The sequence below is a fragment of the Ascidia mentula genome, chromosome 9 (genome assembly GCF_947561715.1).
Source record: "Ascidia mentula chromosome 9, kaAscMent1.1, whole genome shotgun sequence".
NCBI classification, from domain to species: domain Eukaryota; kingdom Metazoa; phylum Chordata; class Ascidiacea; order Phlebobranchia; family Ascidiidae; genus Ascidia; species Ascidia mentula.
Window position 1 is genome coordinate 8,885,560 of NC_138574.1, and position 19,333 is coordinate 8,904,892.

The following is a 19,333-nucleotide window of genomic DNA, read 5'->3' on the forward strand; positions in this document are numbered from 1 at the left end:
CGTGTTTGTTATAAAATTTTATTTTTGTCTAAATGGAGCTGACAAAAAACGACCTTTTAGAGTTTGGGAAAATGGATACCTTGCGTAATTAGTTGGTTTTGCTTGGGCGCAGGACCCACGGTATGGGGGTGCATCTGAAGTCAAAACCCATTGTTTTTTTTCAAGCTGATGGATTTTTACCGCAAAAGCTTGCCCCGTCCCCCTATTTTCATATAATCTCCGAAAAAGGTCCTAGCAATGCACATTGTTTTTGTCTTAAGCTCCATGGTTATAAGGTTTATATGCTTTAAGTTTGTGTTACTACTGCAGCGGACAGCAGTTTCATATTTCAATGCATTGCAATGCGAGGCAAAACCCATTGTTTTTTTTCAAGCTGATGGATTTTTACCGCAAAAGCTTGCCCCGTCCCCCTATTTTCATATAATCTCCGAAAAAGGTCCTAGCAATGCACATTGTTTTTGTCTTAAGCTCCATGGTTATAAGGTTTATATGCTTTAAGTTTGTGTTACTACTGCAGCGGACAGCAGTTTCATATTTCAATGCATTGCAATGCGAGGCTAGTCACTATTTCCGGGAAAAACACTTGTATCTTGATGCTACGTCTTCTTACAGGCAACCCGATTGGTGCAAAATTGCAAAATACACAACAATAGGATGTTTATGCTCAATGTGCAATACCGGAGATTTGGTCACGTGCATGTCACAGCTGATTAGTTTCCGGTTTAGTGAATGGGTAATCGAATAAAATTTGTGCAGAAAAGTTTGGAAGACATTTGGAAGTAGAGCAGGTTTGTTTCGAAGTAATTTACAGCAGATAAGGCTACTTGCGTTAACGCATACTTGGTATCAAGTTAACAAGATGAACCATCTTGCTCTTGGCGGCACAGGCGCAGAAGATGGTGGGGACTTTCTTTCTGGGTAAGAATAAGATTTATTGTTAAACACCCTGTCTTGTGTTAACTAAATGATCATCAACTTAAGACATGTAAGAGTTCATGGTATATGCTTTTACATAACATGTTGGAAGACAGCAGTGTATTTGTGTAATTTGTAATTATCCATGCCATTTCTTTTAGTTTGTTTTGACTGTCATTTTGCGTTTATTTTCTAGAAAATCAAACCTGAATTCACTGTTTGGTCTCAATGCCCAGATGATGAATACGGGTAACAGCAATCAATCACTCACATACAAAGCACCAAAACCACCTGGAAAACAAAATGGTAAAAATGTTGCAAATTGTTAATGGTAGCCTATAGTCATGTGTCTGCCCTGTGTTTGTTATGTTAGTAACCACTTTTAGTTTTTTATTTGTTGAACATTGATTGCACATATAGTACATGCACAATCTGACATTTTTCGATATGTAATTGTTTTTACATGGATTGCCTATAAAATTGTGAAAAGGTTATAAATCATTCGCACACATCTCAATGTAATTGTTGTTGAAGTTGTAATATTAAAAACTGTTAAATGCTTTTGTTTTCATGCAGAAAAACAACCACAGCAGGCTGCAGCATCTGGAGTTGCTCTGGCAGTTGCTGTGACAGCATTTCGCCTGTAAGTCTACGTAGCTTGCAGATAAAGGGTTTCGTTAATTGCATTAGTGCACTTGTGACCACCAAGTTGGGAGAAAATAATTCACTAACTTCTTAATACATTTTAATCCTTTTTAAAGGTCTTCAAGTTCTAAATCTTCAGTATGGATTTCCTTGATATAGTATGCTATATAGAAAGAAGTTCAACATGGTTTTGTTGTCAAAGTGTCCCAATCCAAACACAATTTTTTCAAAGTTGAAAAAGATTTTCGTTTTTTAGGGTGAAAAATCAATACAGCAAACAAGGTAGATTAGGAGCAGCAATTTTGAGAAATCCCTCTGCAAATGACGTAAGAATCTGTGTATTGTGTTTCATTGTGTTTGGTGGACTTATAAATGATTTATATCAAGTTCACCACAACACTTACTAACAATCTTAATGTACTTTCACAGTACAAGATATTGATGTACGTTACCAAGCAAAAGCCGGTTTCCACTTTGCAAATTACACCAGCGTTTGCCTTTACAGTATGTATCATTTTTAGGGCAGTTTACAATTGATTAAACTTCTGCAACAGTGATATTTTTAAAAATATTAACATAGGTACAAGCCAACAATTATGCTAGTTTTACTGATGATCAGCAACAGACATGGAGTATTCTTTTTGATAACGGGCAACAACAAGTTGATTTTGCAAAGCAGGTAAGGGCAATCTAAAACCTACTTTCCAGTATTTACATTCATGTGTATTTTGGTGTAAAGTGTACAAATGTTCATGATACAAATTGTACAAATGTATTTTTGTGCAGATTTGTCTTGCCAAGTACATGAGTGGAGGGCAATCGCCAAGTGAATTTATTGCACAAGATCTTACTCCAAGAGATGGTTCTGCTGCTATTGAAGTTGGGGATTCGCTTGAAGTAAAATACACAGGGTGGTTACTGAACACAGATGGAACACTTGGAGTTGTCTTTGATAGCAACCACAGCACTGAGAAGACTTTCCGATTCAAGACAGGAAAGGGAAAAGTTATCAAGGTACAGTATAAATTTACATATATGAGGCCACTACAGGTATTAACCTAATCAAAATAACGATATAGGAGTTTACATGTGTTTTGCCATATATGGGTTTGTGTATCAGATCATTACCTAAAACTTAGTTTTTATGTCAATTTATCATGCATTTACTATATTTTTTGTGAAGGGTTGGGAAAGTGGAATGCTTGGTATGCAAAAATCTGGAAAAAGATTCATTGTTATTCCTCCACAACTTGCTTATGGATCGAAACAAGTTGGCAACAAAGTTCCTTCCAACTCCACCTTAGTTTTCGAAGTTGATTTGTTGAGGGTATGATAAAATCATGTCTGTACTCTAGTCTGTTTAATTATTTGTGGAACATTTGAACGTTTCTTTAAATATTTTTTGTAGTTGCTCTGTGTTTTTCCTGCAATCATATTTGATTAGCAAATAACTTTTACTTTACAGTATGGGGTGATTCTCAATTTTGTTTGAGGCAAAACTGACATAACTAAACAGAGTACCTAAGGTGTTTATTTTTGGTCACCAAACTGAAGCATACATTGTTAGCTATTCAGCGAAGAATTTTATGTGCGAATCATTACAAACTTCTTTGGTTCCAGATGAAGCAGTCTAAGGACACGTCGTCGGTCAAAAGCGGTGGTTCCGCTGACTCTGTACCGCTAGCTGCCGCCACAGAGCAACTTCCTACGATACAGACGCAAGGTATGCGATTAACATTTTTGCAACCGAACAACTTTGCAGCAACTGTCCAATTTATTCTTAGATTACGTAACCTATACAGAGGTATTGTGTAATTTATTGTTAGTGCCATATGTGCGTTCCTTGTGAACAAGAAGATATTTGTTTGACATAGATAAATTAGTTGTTTGGATGTGCAATACGCAGCACTTAAACTACGCACAGCTTTTGCGCTAGTGTCTTAATTTTTGCCTTAAAGGCAGTATGTGTGGTACGACAACACACACATTACACATGTTATAGGATTTTACGAAATGTGAGCAATATCTGGGTTCATTTATATGAGGTGTCCATGAATTAAAACTTGACAATTGTGGATTTAAATGCCTGTGGTTTACGACCAGTTACGTAAATATTGTTTGCACTTTGTTGTAGTACCTGAAGGGTTTCCTGTAATGCCTGGAAACGGCGAACTTCCTACCATGACGAAACAGCAAGATTTGTCGGCACCGGGTCCTCCGTAAGTCCAACCTATTCCAAATTGTATTTTCTTGGTAGTAAGATATTTATTTCGTTACTGTACCGATGTGTTATGCTACATTTCGTTGCTGGGAAAATTAGTTTATCGTGACTTTTTTTTATTAAAAACTAAGTGTGAAAGTTCAACTAACTTACTTCAAAAACTTGAAAGTAAACCAAGTGGTGGATGCTAAATAACTTTTAAATTTTCGATTATTATGGAGTCTGTGTCATTTATACAATCGACTTGGTTAATTCTGAATTCATTCTAAACAAGCAAGAACATGTATTCATACAAATTCGCCGTTTTCTGCGTAACAGAACTATTTTGCATGACAAAGGCTTGTATGAGTTGAAAGACCACTGGCGACAAAGCAATACTTTATCGATAACCGCCTACAGTTTAAAGCTGTTCGGTTCTCCTCAGTTCACTGCACATGTTTACGGCGTATAATTAGACTACTATTACGACGGGAAAAATAAAATTATTATTAATATTATTATTATTATCATTAACGAATTATACCAAGGCCCAGGCAAAGAAACCCCACGTTTAAATTAAGAAACAATTAATCTCGCGGTATACATACTCATTTGCTACAGAGAAGTACGTGCAGTGCGCTTCGATTTGAGGTTGATGAACATTGACGAACTTAGCACTGCCGGCAGTTTAAGCGTTTTTAGTGAAACATTTCAGGCTAATTCGGTTGATAAAACAACCTCCGTTGTCGGCGATTGTAAACAACACGTCACAGCTATGCACATCGGTACACCCCGGATCTGATTGTGGCACATGCAGCGTGTCAAGTAGCATAGCACAGTATAAAGTGGAACATATTTTGTATGTGACTACATCGGGTATTGCCCAATTGCTTGTTAGTACTGACGCCAGACAGAAGAAAAAGGCACAAGAATATGAGGAGTGTTGTTATATACGTCAGACGTATAGCTTGTATGGATACTTACTCCCTGTTGTCGGGCAACGCTTTAAGATTTTTTGTTGTTTTTTAAAATTATAACCGTGCAGTGAATGTATTTAAACATGACACGGTTAACACTTGTGTTGTAAAATACGTGTAAAAACAACGTGACTAATATAAACATACCGATGACGTGGGCACGTTTCGCGGAGGCGTCCACCTTCAGTGTGCTTCAGCATTGAGTTTGTATGGTTTTGAAAGTAAAATTGTCTGTTTTCTAATAGGCCTGGCATAGTAAGGCGAGTTGCAAAAGGGCACCGAGCAATTTGACCGAAAGGACACTGACAGTATAATTTTAGTTGTACAACTTTTTGGAATCTTAGCGATAACTGCAAAGATTTCAGTTCATTGTGTATCCGGTTATGAATAAAGTTTCCATGGAGGATGGCAGACAATTCGTCCCTTATTTTTTTTATAACACGAGGTGATACCTTCTTTGGTACAAGTTGGCGTGTTTTAAGTAAGACAGACTAGCAAGTTATGACACACTAAGGTTAGTGAAATTCCAGGACAGAACAGAAATCCAAAAGAAAATAGATTGTATTTTATGGTAAAAACGCAGGTATTTTGTATATTGCCAGCAGTGATCTATCCTCAATGTAAAAGTTAACAGTTTACACTCTCTGGGCATTTTTTTTAAAAAACAAGCTAAAAACAGACGATGGACAACGAAGATAATGTGGGCTCTCTTGATCACGTGACCGTCGTGGCTACCAGCGTCACCAGGTAAAGTCCCTTTTCTACGAAACGACCGCAACCTGTTTCCAGCGATTTTGACCAGGAATTTCATTTTGCCGCAGGACGGAGCAATTTTACAGAAGTGTTCTTGGGTTCAAGCGAACAAAGACTCCACCGTTCCCTTACGCCGCCCAGTGGCTGGAAATGAGCGACGGAACCAAGATGCATATCGTAGAACCTGCGGAGAACAGTCTAAGGTGATTTTTATATTAAATCGGTTCGTGAATTTTATTTATCGTTACATTTTGGCCATTAATATTGGTTCCTAAATAGTTATCGCACCACTTAAATTATCAATGAATAATTTACCCACCTGATTACCTTTTTTGAGGAAAAGATAACTAACAACACTAACCTTTCTATGCCAGGGATATGCGAACATAAAAGTATTCCGATTTCGCCAAATTACAATAGCTACAGCTGCAGTCAGTATTCCGCCGAACCCAAACTTAATCTAATTATTTTTAGAATATTGTAGAACATTTCACACCTTTTCGTATTTTCGCAAAAGCGACATATCTTAGTGTCATGCAAATTGCGTGTAGGATACGATATCAATCATCGGATCGGACCAGCACATGCCTAATTCATGCACTTTTGCTTATTTTTTGGCTGTTTGTCACTGAATTATGTATTGGCCGGGTTTTAGTTTTTTGCAATTTTTTAGGCTTGAGTAGGTTATTGTTAAATGCTATCATAACAAACAACTTAAATTATCGCAAAGCAAAACTATATCCTTTAAAAAACGAATCCAATTGCCACCTATTTATCGGTGAATCAACCGGATCCGGTTTATATAAATAACAAATATCACGTCATACATACATAATATTCAATTGCGTTAAAATGCAAAACAGTTTTTTTTGTTATGCAGAAAACCCGACCTTCACATCAACCGCCAAATCATTTCTCGCGACCCACATTTTGCTTTCCGCGTTCGCGACATGTCCACAGTGATCGCCGCCCTTGAAAAGCAACAGATTCGCTATCATAGAGAGAACCTCAGTGGCACCTCCATTTGCCAGCTCTTCTTCCACGACCCCAACGGAAATATGATCGAGCTTTTCATGGATTAGATTGCTTTGAAGAGATTTTCTGTCATCGTGATGGTTTTAAGAACATTGTACCAGATTTTGTTTACATTATGCCACATAGGTTTGCCATGTACATCGTTTCGTTTGGATGTACAGCAACTGTTTCAACTTCGCAATCTTGATGTGATGCTGAAAGTGTGCCCAAATTTACCTGTAATGTTCCAGCGTTCCACTTTGTTTTCAAAAATCAAAATTTGCAACAAGGTTGTAGGTTCCAACACAATACAGCTCAAAAGCCCTTTAATTTATGCGCAGTTATTAAAAACTAAAAAAACATTTTTTTATTTGTAACCATATGTTGCCATTATACCGCCAGACACTTCTATTGTAATTTGATTTATAAGGAGATAAAATCTCAACAAAATATGGAGAATATTAGTAAAAAGCACTTATTCTTTTTTATTTGTGAGAAAAAACTTGTGTTAGAATGTTTTTAAAGTTTTTTTTTTATAATCTACATAAAATGGAGTGTATGTACATGACTGTTACGCCACCCACTGGTTAACCATTCTCGTTTCAACATGCTTCTAGAAGAGTACTTACAAAAACTCTGCTGGACTATATTATTTGTGCTATAATCTTATGCCGCGTTTTTGAAATGGGCAATATTGCAATTTCGCTAGTTTTGCGTATTATTATATGGCGCGGTTTAACAACGCTTTTAATAAACCTACTCATACCAAAATACTGTTTATTGGCTGTGGTTTCCCCGACATCGTCAGTGATTTTTTCTTTTGTAGAACTGACTATTGTGTTTGAGTCCTCAAACAGAGTAACCTAGTGTAATCAAATCCTCACATTTATACTCAACAAATATTTTACATACTTAACAATCGGCCGAGACCGAACCATAACAATAAATATTGGTTTTTGTGGCACAGTAGTTAAATCTGTGACTTATTTCCGTCGTGATGACCTTTTCAGACAGAGTTGTGCTTGTGTGTTTGACGCAATACACATCTACAACAGTGCGCAAAATGACTAAAAATCTGCATTTGATGTAAGTAAGCACTTTTAGACGGAAAAGCTAAACACGCCACTCGAAAATAAGCACGGTAACCTTGATTGTATGACTGCTTTACTAGCTAAAAATTTCTTTAGATTTACAAATTGCTTATTTATATAAGTTCAAGTCCGAAAGAAACTTTTTCTGATTTTCGAGGGATGAATTTCCTGTTTTCCGAAACTTGAACCCGATCTTCTTTTTTCAGACACGAAACTGTAAGAGGGAGGACGGCATCTTTGACCGACCACATGGCACAGGTATTTGCCTTTGGGTCATATGAGAAATCTTATATTCTTCTTAACGTAGCTTATCGTCATTGATTGTTTTCGGTTGTCGTACTTAACCGATAAAAAGGTTTAAAAATGCCTAAAACCTATTTGAAAACAACGTGGTTATCAAACGGGTTTCATGCGCAATATCTCAGATAGAAAACAGCCTCATTATAATACAGCGGTGATAAAAAAGCGCGCCAATGACAATTTCACTTCGCCATTTATCAACCATTTTTATATTCTTCGGGTCAAAGGCTGCCAGTGACACGGGAAGAAACGACCTGGTTTCCCGGATGGCGAAAATGGGCCACGCTATGATCCCCGTGACGGGGGCGGAACAATCTAGTCAACATCCTAATCCAACTTCCGCTCAGTATTCGGAGATGATGGCACCTAGTCCCGTTCACATGCAACCACAACCTCCACATCACAACGTACGTATAACTTTTTTATGTGTTTTAGGTGTGAGTTTTAAAAGAGTATGAGGTTCTGCTTTAAATGTCCATTTCCGCTTGACTTAGAAGCGAACTTTCTGCGTAGTTGCATAAAGCCTTTTTTCATGTTTTGGTTTCGTTAAATTTTGGCCGCCGCCCATAAACATCCAGTTTTATTAAAATACAAATTAAATCCCACACAGATTTATGCGACGCTGTATAAACCCTCAACCTCGATAGGCTATTAGAACAGGTTTGTTCAGCTGCAATAAAATCATTTACGGTTGATATGTTATCGTCATGCAAGACTTAATCATTATGAAATTGTGTAAAGCTTCTTACGTTGAGTTAATAGGGCTTTATTTTATTTGCCTAAAATTATTTTCCAATGCAATTTACACGTAGTTTGACAGAAACTAATGACTTTTGTGATTTTTAATAATTTTTTTGCTCTTCTTTTGAATTAAACTTTTTTGTCACAGACACCCAACATGATGACGTCATCGGCAATGCACCCCCAACCTGCGAATTCCCCCCTGCACCAAGCCCCATCGCCCCACCTTCAAATGTACCCCACCGTGGGTTCTTACGCGTCCCACCTCCCATCGACACCAACTTATCAACATAATCCCATGAATCCGCAAGTTTCGTCAACTTCGTACCAGCACATGCAAAATGTTCCACAGCAGATTCAACACGGTTTGCAGGTAAACAAGTTGCTGAGATTTTGCGATGGTGTCCCATTATGACGTCATAACGCAAATTCGTGCTTGTGTTTCCAATCACTGTGGTTTATTTGGGCCGCTCTTAACACTGCCATTAATAGGCGATGTCAATTTTTGACCAATATGTAAAGTATTGTTGTTAAGTAGACCAGTGCTTCTCAAACTATGGGGTCGTGGCCTCATTTGGGGTCGTGGAATAAACTGTTTTTATTTGGGCTATTCTGTATTTTACGCTTATAGTTATTTACTTTGGGTCTCACAGAAAATTCGTATTTAAAAAAGAGTCGCATAAATTTTTCCTTGAAAATTGACTTTCAGAACAAAAGCTTTGTTCAGACGAAAGTTATGTTAAGAGTTTTTCATAAAATGCCCTCTAAAAATTGGGTTGCAGAACAAAACAACCCCCCCGAATTAGACAGGGCAAATAACTTTTGAATGATTGAACAACTAAAATTAAAAATCAAAGGGTACTGGGATGATACTTTAACAAAAACTTTAATGTCTTATCGTCCTTAAAATGACCTTTCATGAAAGACTCGTAACACAACTTTAGTCCGAACATCTGTAATGTTATCTATAAAATATGCGTTACCTGGAGTGTGCATACAATTGTCATTGATATACATTTCCCATTTTTTAAATTTGTACAACGCAATAAACTCAAAGCCACAACGCAGACGCAGTATTTGGACACCCAGCAAGGTATTCAACAACCCAACTTACAAAGCAACCTTGATTCCCCGCATCATCAACTACACCAGACACAGTATGGCCAGTATCCAAACTATCGACAACCGCAGCAGTACAATCCCGCCCCTAGTAAGTTCTTGCATTGATTACAAAAAACCAACAAACTGACTTTTTTAACAGCAAAGTATTAAGTTGTTTGGGACCTTTTGTGATTCACGTTTTATTCTTTGTTTACTGCTTCCAGGGTTTAATCGTAAATTTAGGGTTTTTTTTTCTATTGAAATTTTATTTGCCCAAATAAGAAAAAGTTTTGAAATAGAATAATGTGCCTGGCTTCATTTTCAACGAGGTTGTTTAAATTTTTGTAGGCTCAGACTATTTCCCTATTTTAATTACGGAAGCTCGACAGCAAAGTTCGGAACTACGTTCGTTGCAGGAAAAAGTCGACAAGGTTGTCAAAAACATCCGCTTTTTACTATGTGAACTACTAATTACTTACTGTTTTAGGAAATGTATTTGCCCTTCCGTTGTTATATAGATTGTTAACGTAATCATTGCTTCCTGGGTAAATAAAAATGTTAACTGCTGTGAAAATTTCGCATTATGGGACATGTAAAAGTGTTGTGTCGAAAGACAATAGAAATCACCTTTCTAAGAACTAATTGTTTCAAAAAAATTTGGCTAAAAAAATGTCCGGCTCCTTCCTTTATCTGGACATGTCGAAATTCCACTGAAAAAAAACTCATTAGTTGCAGTTTTGTTTTCAAACGCGTGTTTCGTAGGTTTCAGGTCTTGTCGAAGACGTGAAAAAAAACACAACTTTGGAAACTCAGCAACCTCAGCTCGGCTCATCGCAGGCAGTCGACCCCAAGCAGATAATGCACAGTGTGCAGCGGATTTTACAGGTAAGCACTTGAAATTAAGCATTGTGATGTCGTTGCTTCTTTGGGAGTTTAAGGCAACATTTAACTGAACAAAGGTGCTTTCTGTTGTATGTTATGAAAAACAAAATAAATTAAAATAAACAAACAAAACAAACCGTGGTCGATTGCTGTATGCACAGAGTTTGCAAAACTAAGTCAAACGCGCCAAAATTTCTGCGAATTAGTGACGCCGGTAAGTTTCGTTAAACGTGACTTGCATCGCATAGCAGATGTCATTATTGCCGCTAGTGTTATTTTACCAGGAAATGTTTGTGTGGTTTTGTTATTGTTTTAACATATATCTCGTGTTTGGCGCCATCCCTGCTACCGTTACTCAATCCGATGTTTTTCAATTATTTTCTCCAATCGCAGGAAAACGATCGTTTGAAAGAACAAGTATTGGAGAAGAACAAGCAGATTGAGACCCAAAACGACAAGATCAGTGAACTTTTGCAGCAAAATCAAAAGTAAGTTCATTATTCGATGAAAAATGCATCGACAACGGGAAAATGCCAAATGCAAAAAATGGTTAATTATGACATTTTTGTGGCATTGTCCGTTGTCGTCTATTGTTGTGACTGCAAACAATAACCGGACATGATTAATTAAGTTAAGAGTGGTCGTTCAAATCTAATGTTGTATTAGGTAAGTTAGGGACTAAGCGTTTACCCTTTAGCAATAATGCGCAATTATTTTTACTGTTTAAAGACCTTGGCATTAAAACACACTGCTATGTATAGTCAGTAGGCTACGTTCTTATAAGATTTCATCTATTCGCCGACATTTAAAACAGAAACAATATATAAGCAATGTGGAGCCAATAATATGAATAGTGTATAAGCTGCAGACAGATGGCCACTGTTTCGACCTAAAAGGTCTCATCAGTGCAGCTGGTGTGACTATAAGACGACTTTGCTGACCAAACGGCCAGAAACAATATATGTTGATTGTTAAACTTAAGATGGTTACGTTTCAGACACGTGGAAAAGAGCAATCTTATACTGGAACAGAGAAACGACACGTTTAAAGAGTCATTTGAACAAAGTCAAGCTCGTTCTCTGCAACTCGAACAGGACAAGGTCCAGCTGACCGAAAAACTCAGGTACAACCCACAAGTGCTTTTGATTCGGCGCGTAATTATTCGAAATAATTGCAGCGTTGTTTTGTGTTTGCCGAATAGGCTAAGCGCACCGGCCAGTTGTGACTGATGCTCATTAAACGGCATCGCGATATTTGTCTCGCGCGCGCCCCCTAACGGATGTTGTTTTTAAATTTCAATACGCCAGGTATACCACGTCTGACAAGCGTGAACACAACAAATTTTTACATAAGCGACAATAACTTCCTCCTAAAACTTTAAAAAAAATATTCTAACGGACTAAGTGCAGAAACTGACCATACGATTTAGGCCAGTGGTTCTCAAACTGTGGTACGCGTACCACTAGTGGTACGCGAGAGCTTTTCAAGTGGTACGCGATTTAGTCTACTCTATTCAATTTGCCGCACTTTGCAGAAGCCAAAACCGCTGCAAATACATGATGTCGGTTTTCTTTATTGTGCATTTGTGACGCAATGGTATCAACGTGAAATTGTTGCACTGTTAAAGTAATTCTGACATCGTGTATTCAACTGTGCAACAATTTCATGTTGATACTATTGCGTCACAAATGCAACAATAAAGAAATCCAAGCAACTGGTGATATTGGCTAAATTGTTATTCATTGGTGTTATGTCATAACAGTTATGGTATAGTAATACGATGGTACGCAGTGTATTAAAAAACAAATGAGCGGTACGTGATTGGAAAAAGTTTGAGAAACACTGATTTAGGCGGAATTAATGTTAATTTTTGATCATAAAATATTGCACTGACGCAGATCCTATGCCACTCTTGAGTATTTCCTCTTAAAAAAATTTCACGTTTTTTGTCAGTGATTCCACTTCACGTGTTTCGGAGCTGACCCTTGAACTGAGCAACGCCAAACAACGAGAGGGAGAACTGAAGCAAAAGTTTAAGGATATTTACATGCAAGAGAAGGAGAGGGCCAACGAAGCAGAGGATAAGGTCAAAGGTGGGCAACTTTAGTCTGCTGCCTTGGATTGTTTTTTTTCGTTGTGAATAGTTGCAACCAATATGTTTATGCATGATACAATTCGATGACAAAATAGCAACAACTTTTATATAAAAAAATTTTATGTTATTTTGGGATTACAAAACATATGGAGTATTTTTGTGTGTTAAAAAAAAATTTTTTTGTGCATAAAATTTACTGGCATAAATAAAAACAAATCGGCACGTGTACTTGTACAAGTTGATAGCATTGTATTTTTGACTTCTTTGGTAGCACTTACCTCTGTTTTATTTTAACTGTATTTTTCTTAGATTTGGAGGGAGCTCTGTCGTTCGCGAAACAAAACGATGAATCGCGAGGTAAGAACGAAGAACAACTTGCCTCAAGAATTCAAGAAATGAGGGAAAAAATGCAGGAGGTAGTGGCTGAGAAAAACACGAACATCGAGGTGGGCATTCGGTTTATTTACCACAAAATCACCAGTGGTTTTTGTAACGCGTTAGTAGCATTGTTGGTATTTCGGCGTGTGACCGATTCTATGTTGATTCTGCATGAATTTATGCATCAAATTGATTCCGATTCTTAAGTTTAGACTCGTACTCTTGTTTTTTAAAGCCATCGAGGCCATAGAAAAATAGGCTGTTTTGCAGTATAGTCATAGCACTTTCTGTACAGGAGAGCTGCAGACAGAGTGTGTATACACACACACTGTTTCAACCTGTAAGGTCTCATCAGTGCAGCTGTTGAAGTGGCACTGCTAGCTTTTACACTATCAGGCACACTGGATTCCACTTTGTGGTACCTTTCGGTCTACGTCGATCAGTTGGGTACTCCATGCTGAGTACCAAACAACAGAGACGAACCACTTTCGGTACGGTCGTAACAAGTTTATGATACATTTAACACAAAATGCAGAAAAGTGACATGTTTTGTCCTTCGAAATCGACGACCTCTTAGCTCCAATTCGCAACAGGGTTGTTTCCTTATGTGTAGATAATTCAACCATAAAAAAAATATCCGTACATCATCGGGGTTTTAGCAGACCATTAAACTCACATATCAATCTTCACATCATAGGAACTGGCTGATAAGCTCAAGAAACGAGAAGCCGAAAATGCGGAAATGCGAATCAAAATGGAGGCAGCTGTCCGCCAACTTCAAGCCAAGATTGATGATATGGGAAACACATCGGACACTGCAGCAAGCAACACGGTGTTGCTGGAGAAGAAGGTATATTGCTGTTGCCATATGATGTAATTTTGACGTCACAACCAAGTGAAGGTGTTGTCAATGTGGTTTGGACTAACATATTGTCCAATTTGATGCAATGATTTGCGTTTTGCTATGAAAACTTGTGCTGTTTTACTAATGAAGACATAGGTCTCTGTCGAAAAGTTAATTGAACACGATGAAAACCTTGTCTGAGTTGAAATATAGTATATTTGACTGTTGTTGTTGTTTTTGTTTTCTTAAGATTTCTGAAATGAAAGAAGAAATTTCACTTCTCAAAACTGAAAACGCCGAGTTTTCTGAGAGTCAAGAAGTCCTGGAAGGCAAATTGGAAATCTCTGTTCAAAGGGTAGGTTTCATAATCAATATCCATATTTTTATACATTTCTAAATTCATAAGAAAATCAATAATCAGTCTCCAATTCTCCTTAAAAAATGTTATTTTTGAACGCTGTCGCTTCCTGTATAATCGATGGCACCAATGTTGCGGTTTCTTTAAAAGCAAATTTACAATTTGGATTTCTGAATCGTGGTTAAAAGGTTTCGTTTTGTGACATGAATACATGGTGACTGGTATTAAATTTCCTTATTTTCTTATGTGGTTGTTATCATGGTTTTTGTGTATCTCCACAGTTTGGGCAACTTCGCAGTGTGTACGAAGAACAACGCGAAAAACTATCGGAAGCAAATGAAGAGTTGGAGGAAGCCAACTTGTACAAGGAACGGGTAAAGTTCTTTAATCTGTGTAGAGTCTGTGCAACAAACCTTTAAGATATGCTTCCAGAACAACGTAAATTCTGCGCCTATATGTATAGTGCATGTGTGCTTGTGCTAACCCGTGGATACCACATTCGTCTTCGCTGCGTCAAGTTTTTAACATTGCTAAAATACATTTGTGCTTGTGTACAAAACATACAGTTAGTTTTGATAAATTGTCTTGATAAAAATGACGTCCAAGAGGACTTACTCAATAGCAACAACCATATTAAAACAAATTACACTGAAGTCTTTTTGTGGACTGGACTTCCATTCTTATTGTAGAGTCTCTGAGAGGCGTATATGCGTTACTAATATCGTTAAAATTAGTGCGATTACTCATACAATCATGTCTGTATAAATTAGTATGACAGCAGATTATGACCTTTATGTCAACAGATAAACAAAATCGTATATTTTGAGTACCGTGCTTATTAATGATTGAACCACTTCATGTATTTTGCAACCTTTACCCGCAATTGAACTTCTTCCTGTTTTTATCGGTACGAATAGTACGAAAGACTCCGTGCCCAGGCGACGACCATGAAGGAAAGATACGACGAGAAGATTAACGAACTACAGTCGGAGATCGAGGATCGTGGGAAAGAAACTTCCCCCTCACCTGCAACTTCCGCATCGTCGACCAATCACGAACAACTAATAGCGGAGGTTGGTTAAAACATGAAGGCGCAAATAACATGACTGTATAAAGTCCGTTAAAGCGACGAACCAGATATCCTTCATTTACTGTCTTTGAAGTAAAAGCATAATGATTTAATTTGGTTTGTGACGTTTCTGCGATTGTGACACAATTACACATAAGGTTGAAATGGTCAGGGCCAGTTGCAACAGAATGGGGGGATGATTCCCAGACTTAAATAACAAGATTAAGTTTGGTTTAACGTTTTAGATGAAGCATAGTTTTTGTAGTAGCATGTAACCAAGACAAAGTGCACTTTTTTAAATTTGGGCTTTCTCCCTCATCCACTGAAACAATTAATGACATATTTATTAAAGCCTCTCAGATATGTGAGATAGATGTTTACTTCTTCCTGTGACCTTGTATTTTGCTATTGATCAACAGGTAAAGAAGATAATGAATGTGATTTTCCAACGAGTCAAGGCGAGCGTTTCTGCCGACGAAGAATACGAAGGGTCGGAAGTCTTGAACCTCATGTTGCAAATTATTAAGGTATGACTGTAATAATGTTGACCAGTTTTCAGGTCTACTTGCTTTGGCCATACCGCGAATAAATTGTCTGTAAACGTGTTTATTTTGTCTTTTTTTATGCTGTTTCGTTTTAATCATGTTTTGTGAGGTTGTCTTAACGAGTACTATCTGTTTTGGAATTGTGCAACGAGTGAATAGTTCCTGTTTCGTTAATTTGGCTTCAATCATTCTTTAACCACACCGAATCCACGCTGGTGTAACATATGGGTGCTTTCTTTGCTATTTTTGATAATCTTTGTTTGTTTTGTGCCACTTTTCTACAGAAAACGACGCTTGAATTAATGAAGCCACAAAGTGAAAAACAACCGGCAGAGGAGGTAGAGAGCGAAGAAGATCCTTCCGAGGGCGAGGATGTACCGGAAGTGACGTCGATTCCAGAGGACGAAAAGCAACCACCTGTCGACCAAACTCTCCACACCACCTCTGAATCGGAACCAAATGAAGTCACACCGGAGTCGGAGTCACAAAATACGAATTTTTCCAATAACATGGAGGAAATTGCCGTGACCAACAAAGCGGAACCAGATAGTTTGAATGAAACCAGTCAAGTGGAACCGTTAGCGCCAAATGTGTCCGATCATGTGGAACCGGATGTGAACAAAGAAATAATCAAAAACCAAGAAGAAAACAAAAGTGAAAAGGAAAATGAAGAAAGCATTCCTCCTGAAGAAGAGGAAGTTGTGGTTCCTGATGATGTGAATGAGGTGGAAGAAGTTGATGATAGTGATGCATTGGAGATTGTGAAGACTGATAAAATTATCAAGGAATCACAGGAAAACGGTATGAATATTGTTAAAAACTTTTGTATTTTTTGATGAATCGTTCGCCTTTTATGCCTTGCAATGTTTAACATAATAAAATACTGCGTTGTTTTATATTTTTGCGATATTGACGATATTTACAATATAGTAGGCAAATAATTTATATAGATATATATGTATATCTTACGATTGTATACAGAGACCAAACAGAATTGCACATATGCACACAAAGCTCTAGCTGTTGGCAACAGGACCAGTCTGGCTGTTGTTTGGAATATATATTTCGCCCTGTGGGCATCTTCAGTTCATTAGTTACAGTAAACAGCATTAAAATAAGTTAAAAAGCGCTTTATTCAAATAGACCCTAGTCTATGGTCTAGATCTCAATTTTTCAATATTTAAAGTCATTTAGAACTGCACATATTTACGTTTCTGAACACTTTGCGTAGCAATGCCAGAAGAAGCTCCAAACGCCGCTATTCCAGTTGTTGAAGAGAATCCCACTTCGGAAGAACAAATAGAAGATGACGTAATAACCCAAGAAAACAATGGAATCGCTGCAACCACGGAAGATAAAACCGAAGCAAAAGAAGATGAGCCTATCTCTTGTGAGAATGGTGAAAAACATACAACTAAGGACCCACTGACGTCAGAAGATGATCACCAGGAAGTCGAGTCTCGTGGTAAGTTTGAATGAATTGGAATTTCCTTTCGGGAAACAATCAGGAAGTTTGGGAACTGATGTAACTGCCGATCATTTTCAAACAAAATTTATTGGAAATTTTTGTTTGTGTATATAACTGCCCTCGACAACAGACGATGGTTTAACAGAAAATCTGGTAAGTTGAGGTGTTAAGGTGAATGCCATTATAATTCTTGACTCTTTTATTATTATGATAGACACCTCAATAGGTTTGTCGATACATTTGTACAATAGTTACAAGCACCAACTATCTGCAAATACTTAATTTAAGAAACGGCAAATGATGGATTAGTAAATGTATACATGCAGCAAATTAGCATGCAAGTTATTGCGTTGTCATTCGTCGTGGTACGTTTTCTTTGCGGAGCGCAATCCGCCGGCACTTACAAGCGTACAGCACTCAAATGCTGTAGAATAGTTTTCCAATAGTTTTTCTCTTTGCTTACAGAAACGAAATCTGCCGATACTTTACCTGTGAAAGAGAAGCCTGTCACCGAGTTGCCGGATGCTGAAGTGAAAAAGGAAGAAAAGTAATATATCTTCGTATAACTAGCGTGCTCTTTTACCTGTGGTTTTCATATGTTTACTTTTGTTTTCATTTCTTTTTTTCCCTTTATTTTATTTTCAGTCAACCTTCGATGAACCAAATGATTGCCGACACTATTTTTAACCAAATCCGGGTCGGCAGGGAACAAGATGACGACGCCCATCACTCCCTCTCGCGTTCGTCTTCTATAGTGGAAGATCGACAACCACCCCCGCTCTTTGATGACGACGAAGAGGACGACGACGATTTGGATTGGCTGAAATAATTAGCCTCTGAGCAGTCCGTCCTGTATTGTATTGCGAGATTTTACGTCTTCATATGTTTTCGTGAATAAACAGTGTTAAGTGCGATCATTAATTTCTTCGATTTCGTGTAGCTTGGTGTTTTGGCATACAAAGCATTGTCTGGTTGTAATTTTTGCGAATGAAGCGTGTTCGCCCACGAATGGACACAATAGTATTTGTTTTTTGATTTGTTTTGCGTTGACACACTTCGCCTGAGATTTAGGTTATGATTAGGTGCTGCATGCATTGTTGTGACTTTAAAACTTCTCAGTGCAATTCGGTTGGCAGTTTCGACTCTAACTTATTAACGATTAACACCACTTACTCTTTCCTAATCAGCGTTCTTCGTGTTTTTACAGCCTTATGTATTGTATTGCCTTCCACATTACAACTTGTCAGCAACTTCGAATTGCAAGAGGTAGTTTGCGATGGCACACGACGTAACGCGCCTGTTCACTGTTTTGATTATGCTAATATTAAGGGCATTGTACTGTGTACTTTTTCCATACCGCCTTTTGAACTACTGTTATTTGATAAAAAAAAACGTGTTTACAAAATCTCTACCCAAACAGTGCCACGATTTGTGTGATTTCTATGTACAACCTCTGTACTTCATATATTCCTATCGCATCGTCACCGCCTCCACATAGGTTTCATTGATTTTCCCGGGCTGCTGATAAAACTCCTGTTTTCCATACGCGCGTACACCCACTCGCCGTCGATTATGTGTGCAATAATAAAGTGATTGCCTCGTATCTCTAGTGGTATGATCTCAGCAGGTCAAACAAGGAAACGTTTGAGTGTGTGAGGGTAGAGATGCTGAAGCCAGACTAAGATTTTAATATGGATAACATACAGATATTTAGGAATTAAGTAGATGTGCTAGTTTTTTCTGTGTATCTTTCAGAAGCTTTGATGCTGTCTTACAGTTAGTTAACTCGTTTGTTAAAATCGTTGACCCGAAATTCTTCAGTGTCAATTCACTTCGTGGCTTCCTTGGTTGTATTGTACTTTGAACTATTTTCGGTGGTTAGCTGTGGGAAGCGACGCCGTTGTTTCATAATCTATAGAGAGCGAAAGCAACGTTCAGAAATCGTTCAATGACTCCA

General features: G+C 37.7%; 2 protein-coding genes across 3 annotated transcripts; both read left to right on the forward strand.

Moving 5' to 3' along the window:
• The first annotated feature begins 733 nt into the window (after positions 1 to 733).
• LOC145913053 (uncharacterized) lies at positions 734 to 18,939 on the forward strand. Of its 2 annotated transcripts, none has more exons than XM_083000571.1 (29): positions 734 to 918; positions 1,112 to 1,221; positions 1,492 to 1,558; positions 1,817 to 1,886; positions 1,990 to 2,064; positions 2,141 to 2,239; positions 2,347 to 2,574; positions 2,744 to 2,887; positions 3,181 to 3,283; positions 3,695 to 3,779; positions 7,802 to 7,853; positions 8,123 to 8,302; positions 8,785 to 9,009; positions 9,705 to 9,846; positions 10,086 to 10,168; positions 10,500 to 10,622; positions 11,013 to 11,107; positions 11,617 to 11,742; positions 12,573 to 12,712; positions 13,024 to 13,160; positions 13,790 to 13,942; positions 14,187 to 14,291; positions 14,576 to 14,668; positions 15,212 to 15,367; positions 15,783 to 15,890; positions 16,193 to 16,709; positions 17,140 to 17,373; positions 17,842 to 17,923; positions 18,022 to 18,939. In XM_083000571.1, the coding sequence occupies exons 1-29, from the start codon at positions 860 to 862 to the stop codon at positions 18,203 to 18,205; spliced, it is 3,975 nt and encodes a 1,324-aa protein (XP_082856697.1). In that variant the 5' UTR covers positions 734 to 859; the 3' UTR covers positions 18,206 to 18,939. The 2 variants fall into 2 exon arrangements, with proteins under 2 accessions (XP_082856697.1, XP_082856698.1); XM_083000572.1 differs by having other exon boundaries at positions 18,082 to 18,939.
• Positions 5,347 to 7,161, forward strand: LOC145913054 (uncharacterized). Its single transcript, XM_083000573.1, has 3 exons — positions 5,347 to 5,484; positions 5,559 to 5,693; positions 6,371 to 7,161. Exons 1-3 carry the CDS (start codon positions 5,420 to 5,422, stop codon positions 6,570 to 6,572), a joined length of 402 nt encoding a protein of 133 aa, XP_082856699.1. The 5' UTR covers positions 5,347 to 5,419; the 3' UTR covers positions 6,573 to 7,161.
• Positions 18,940 to 19,333: the final 394 nt, after the last annotated feature.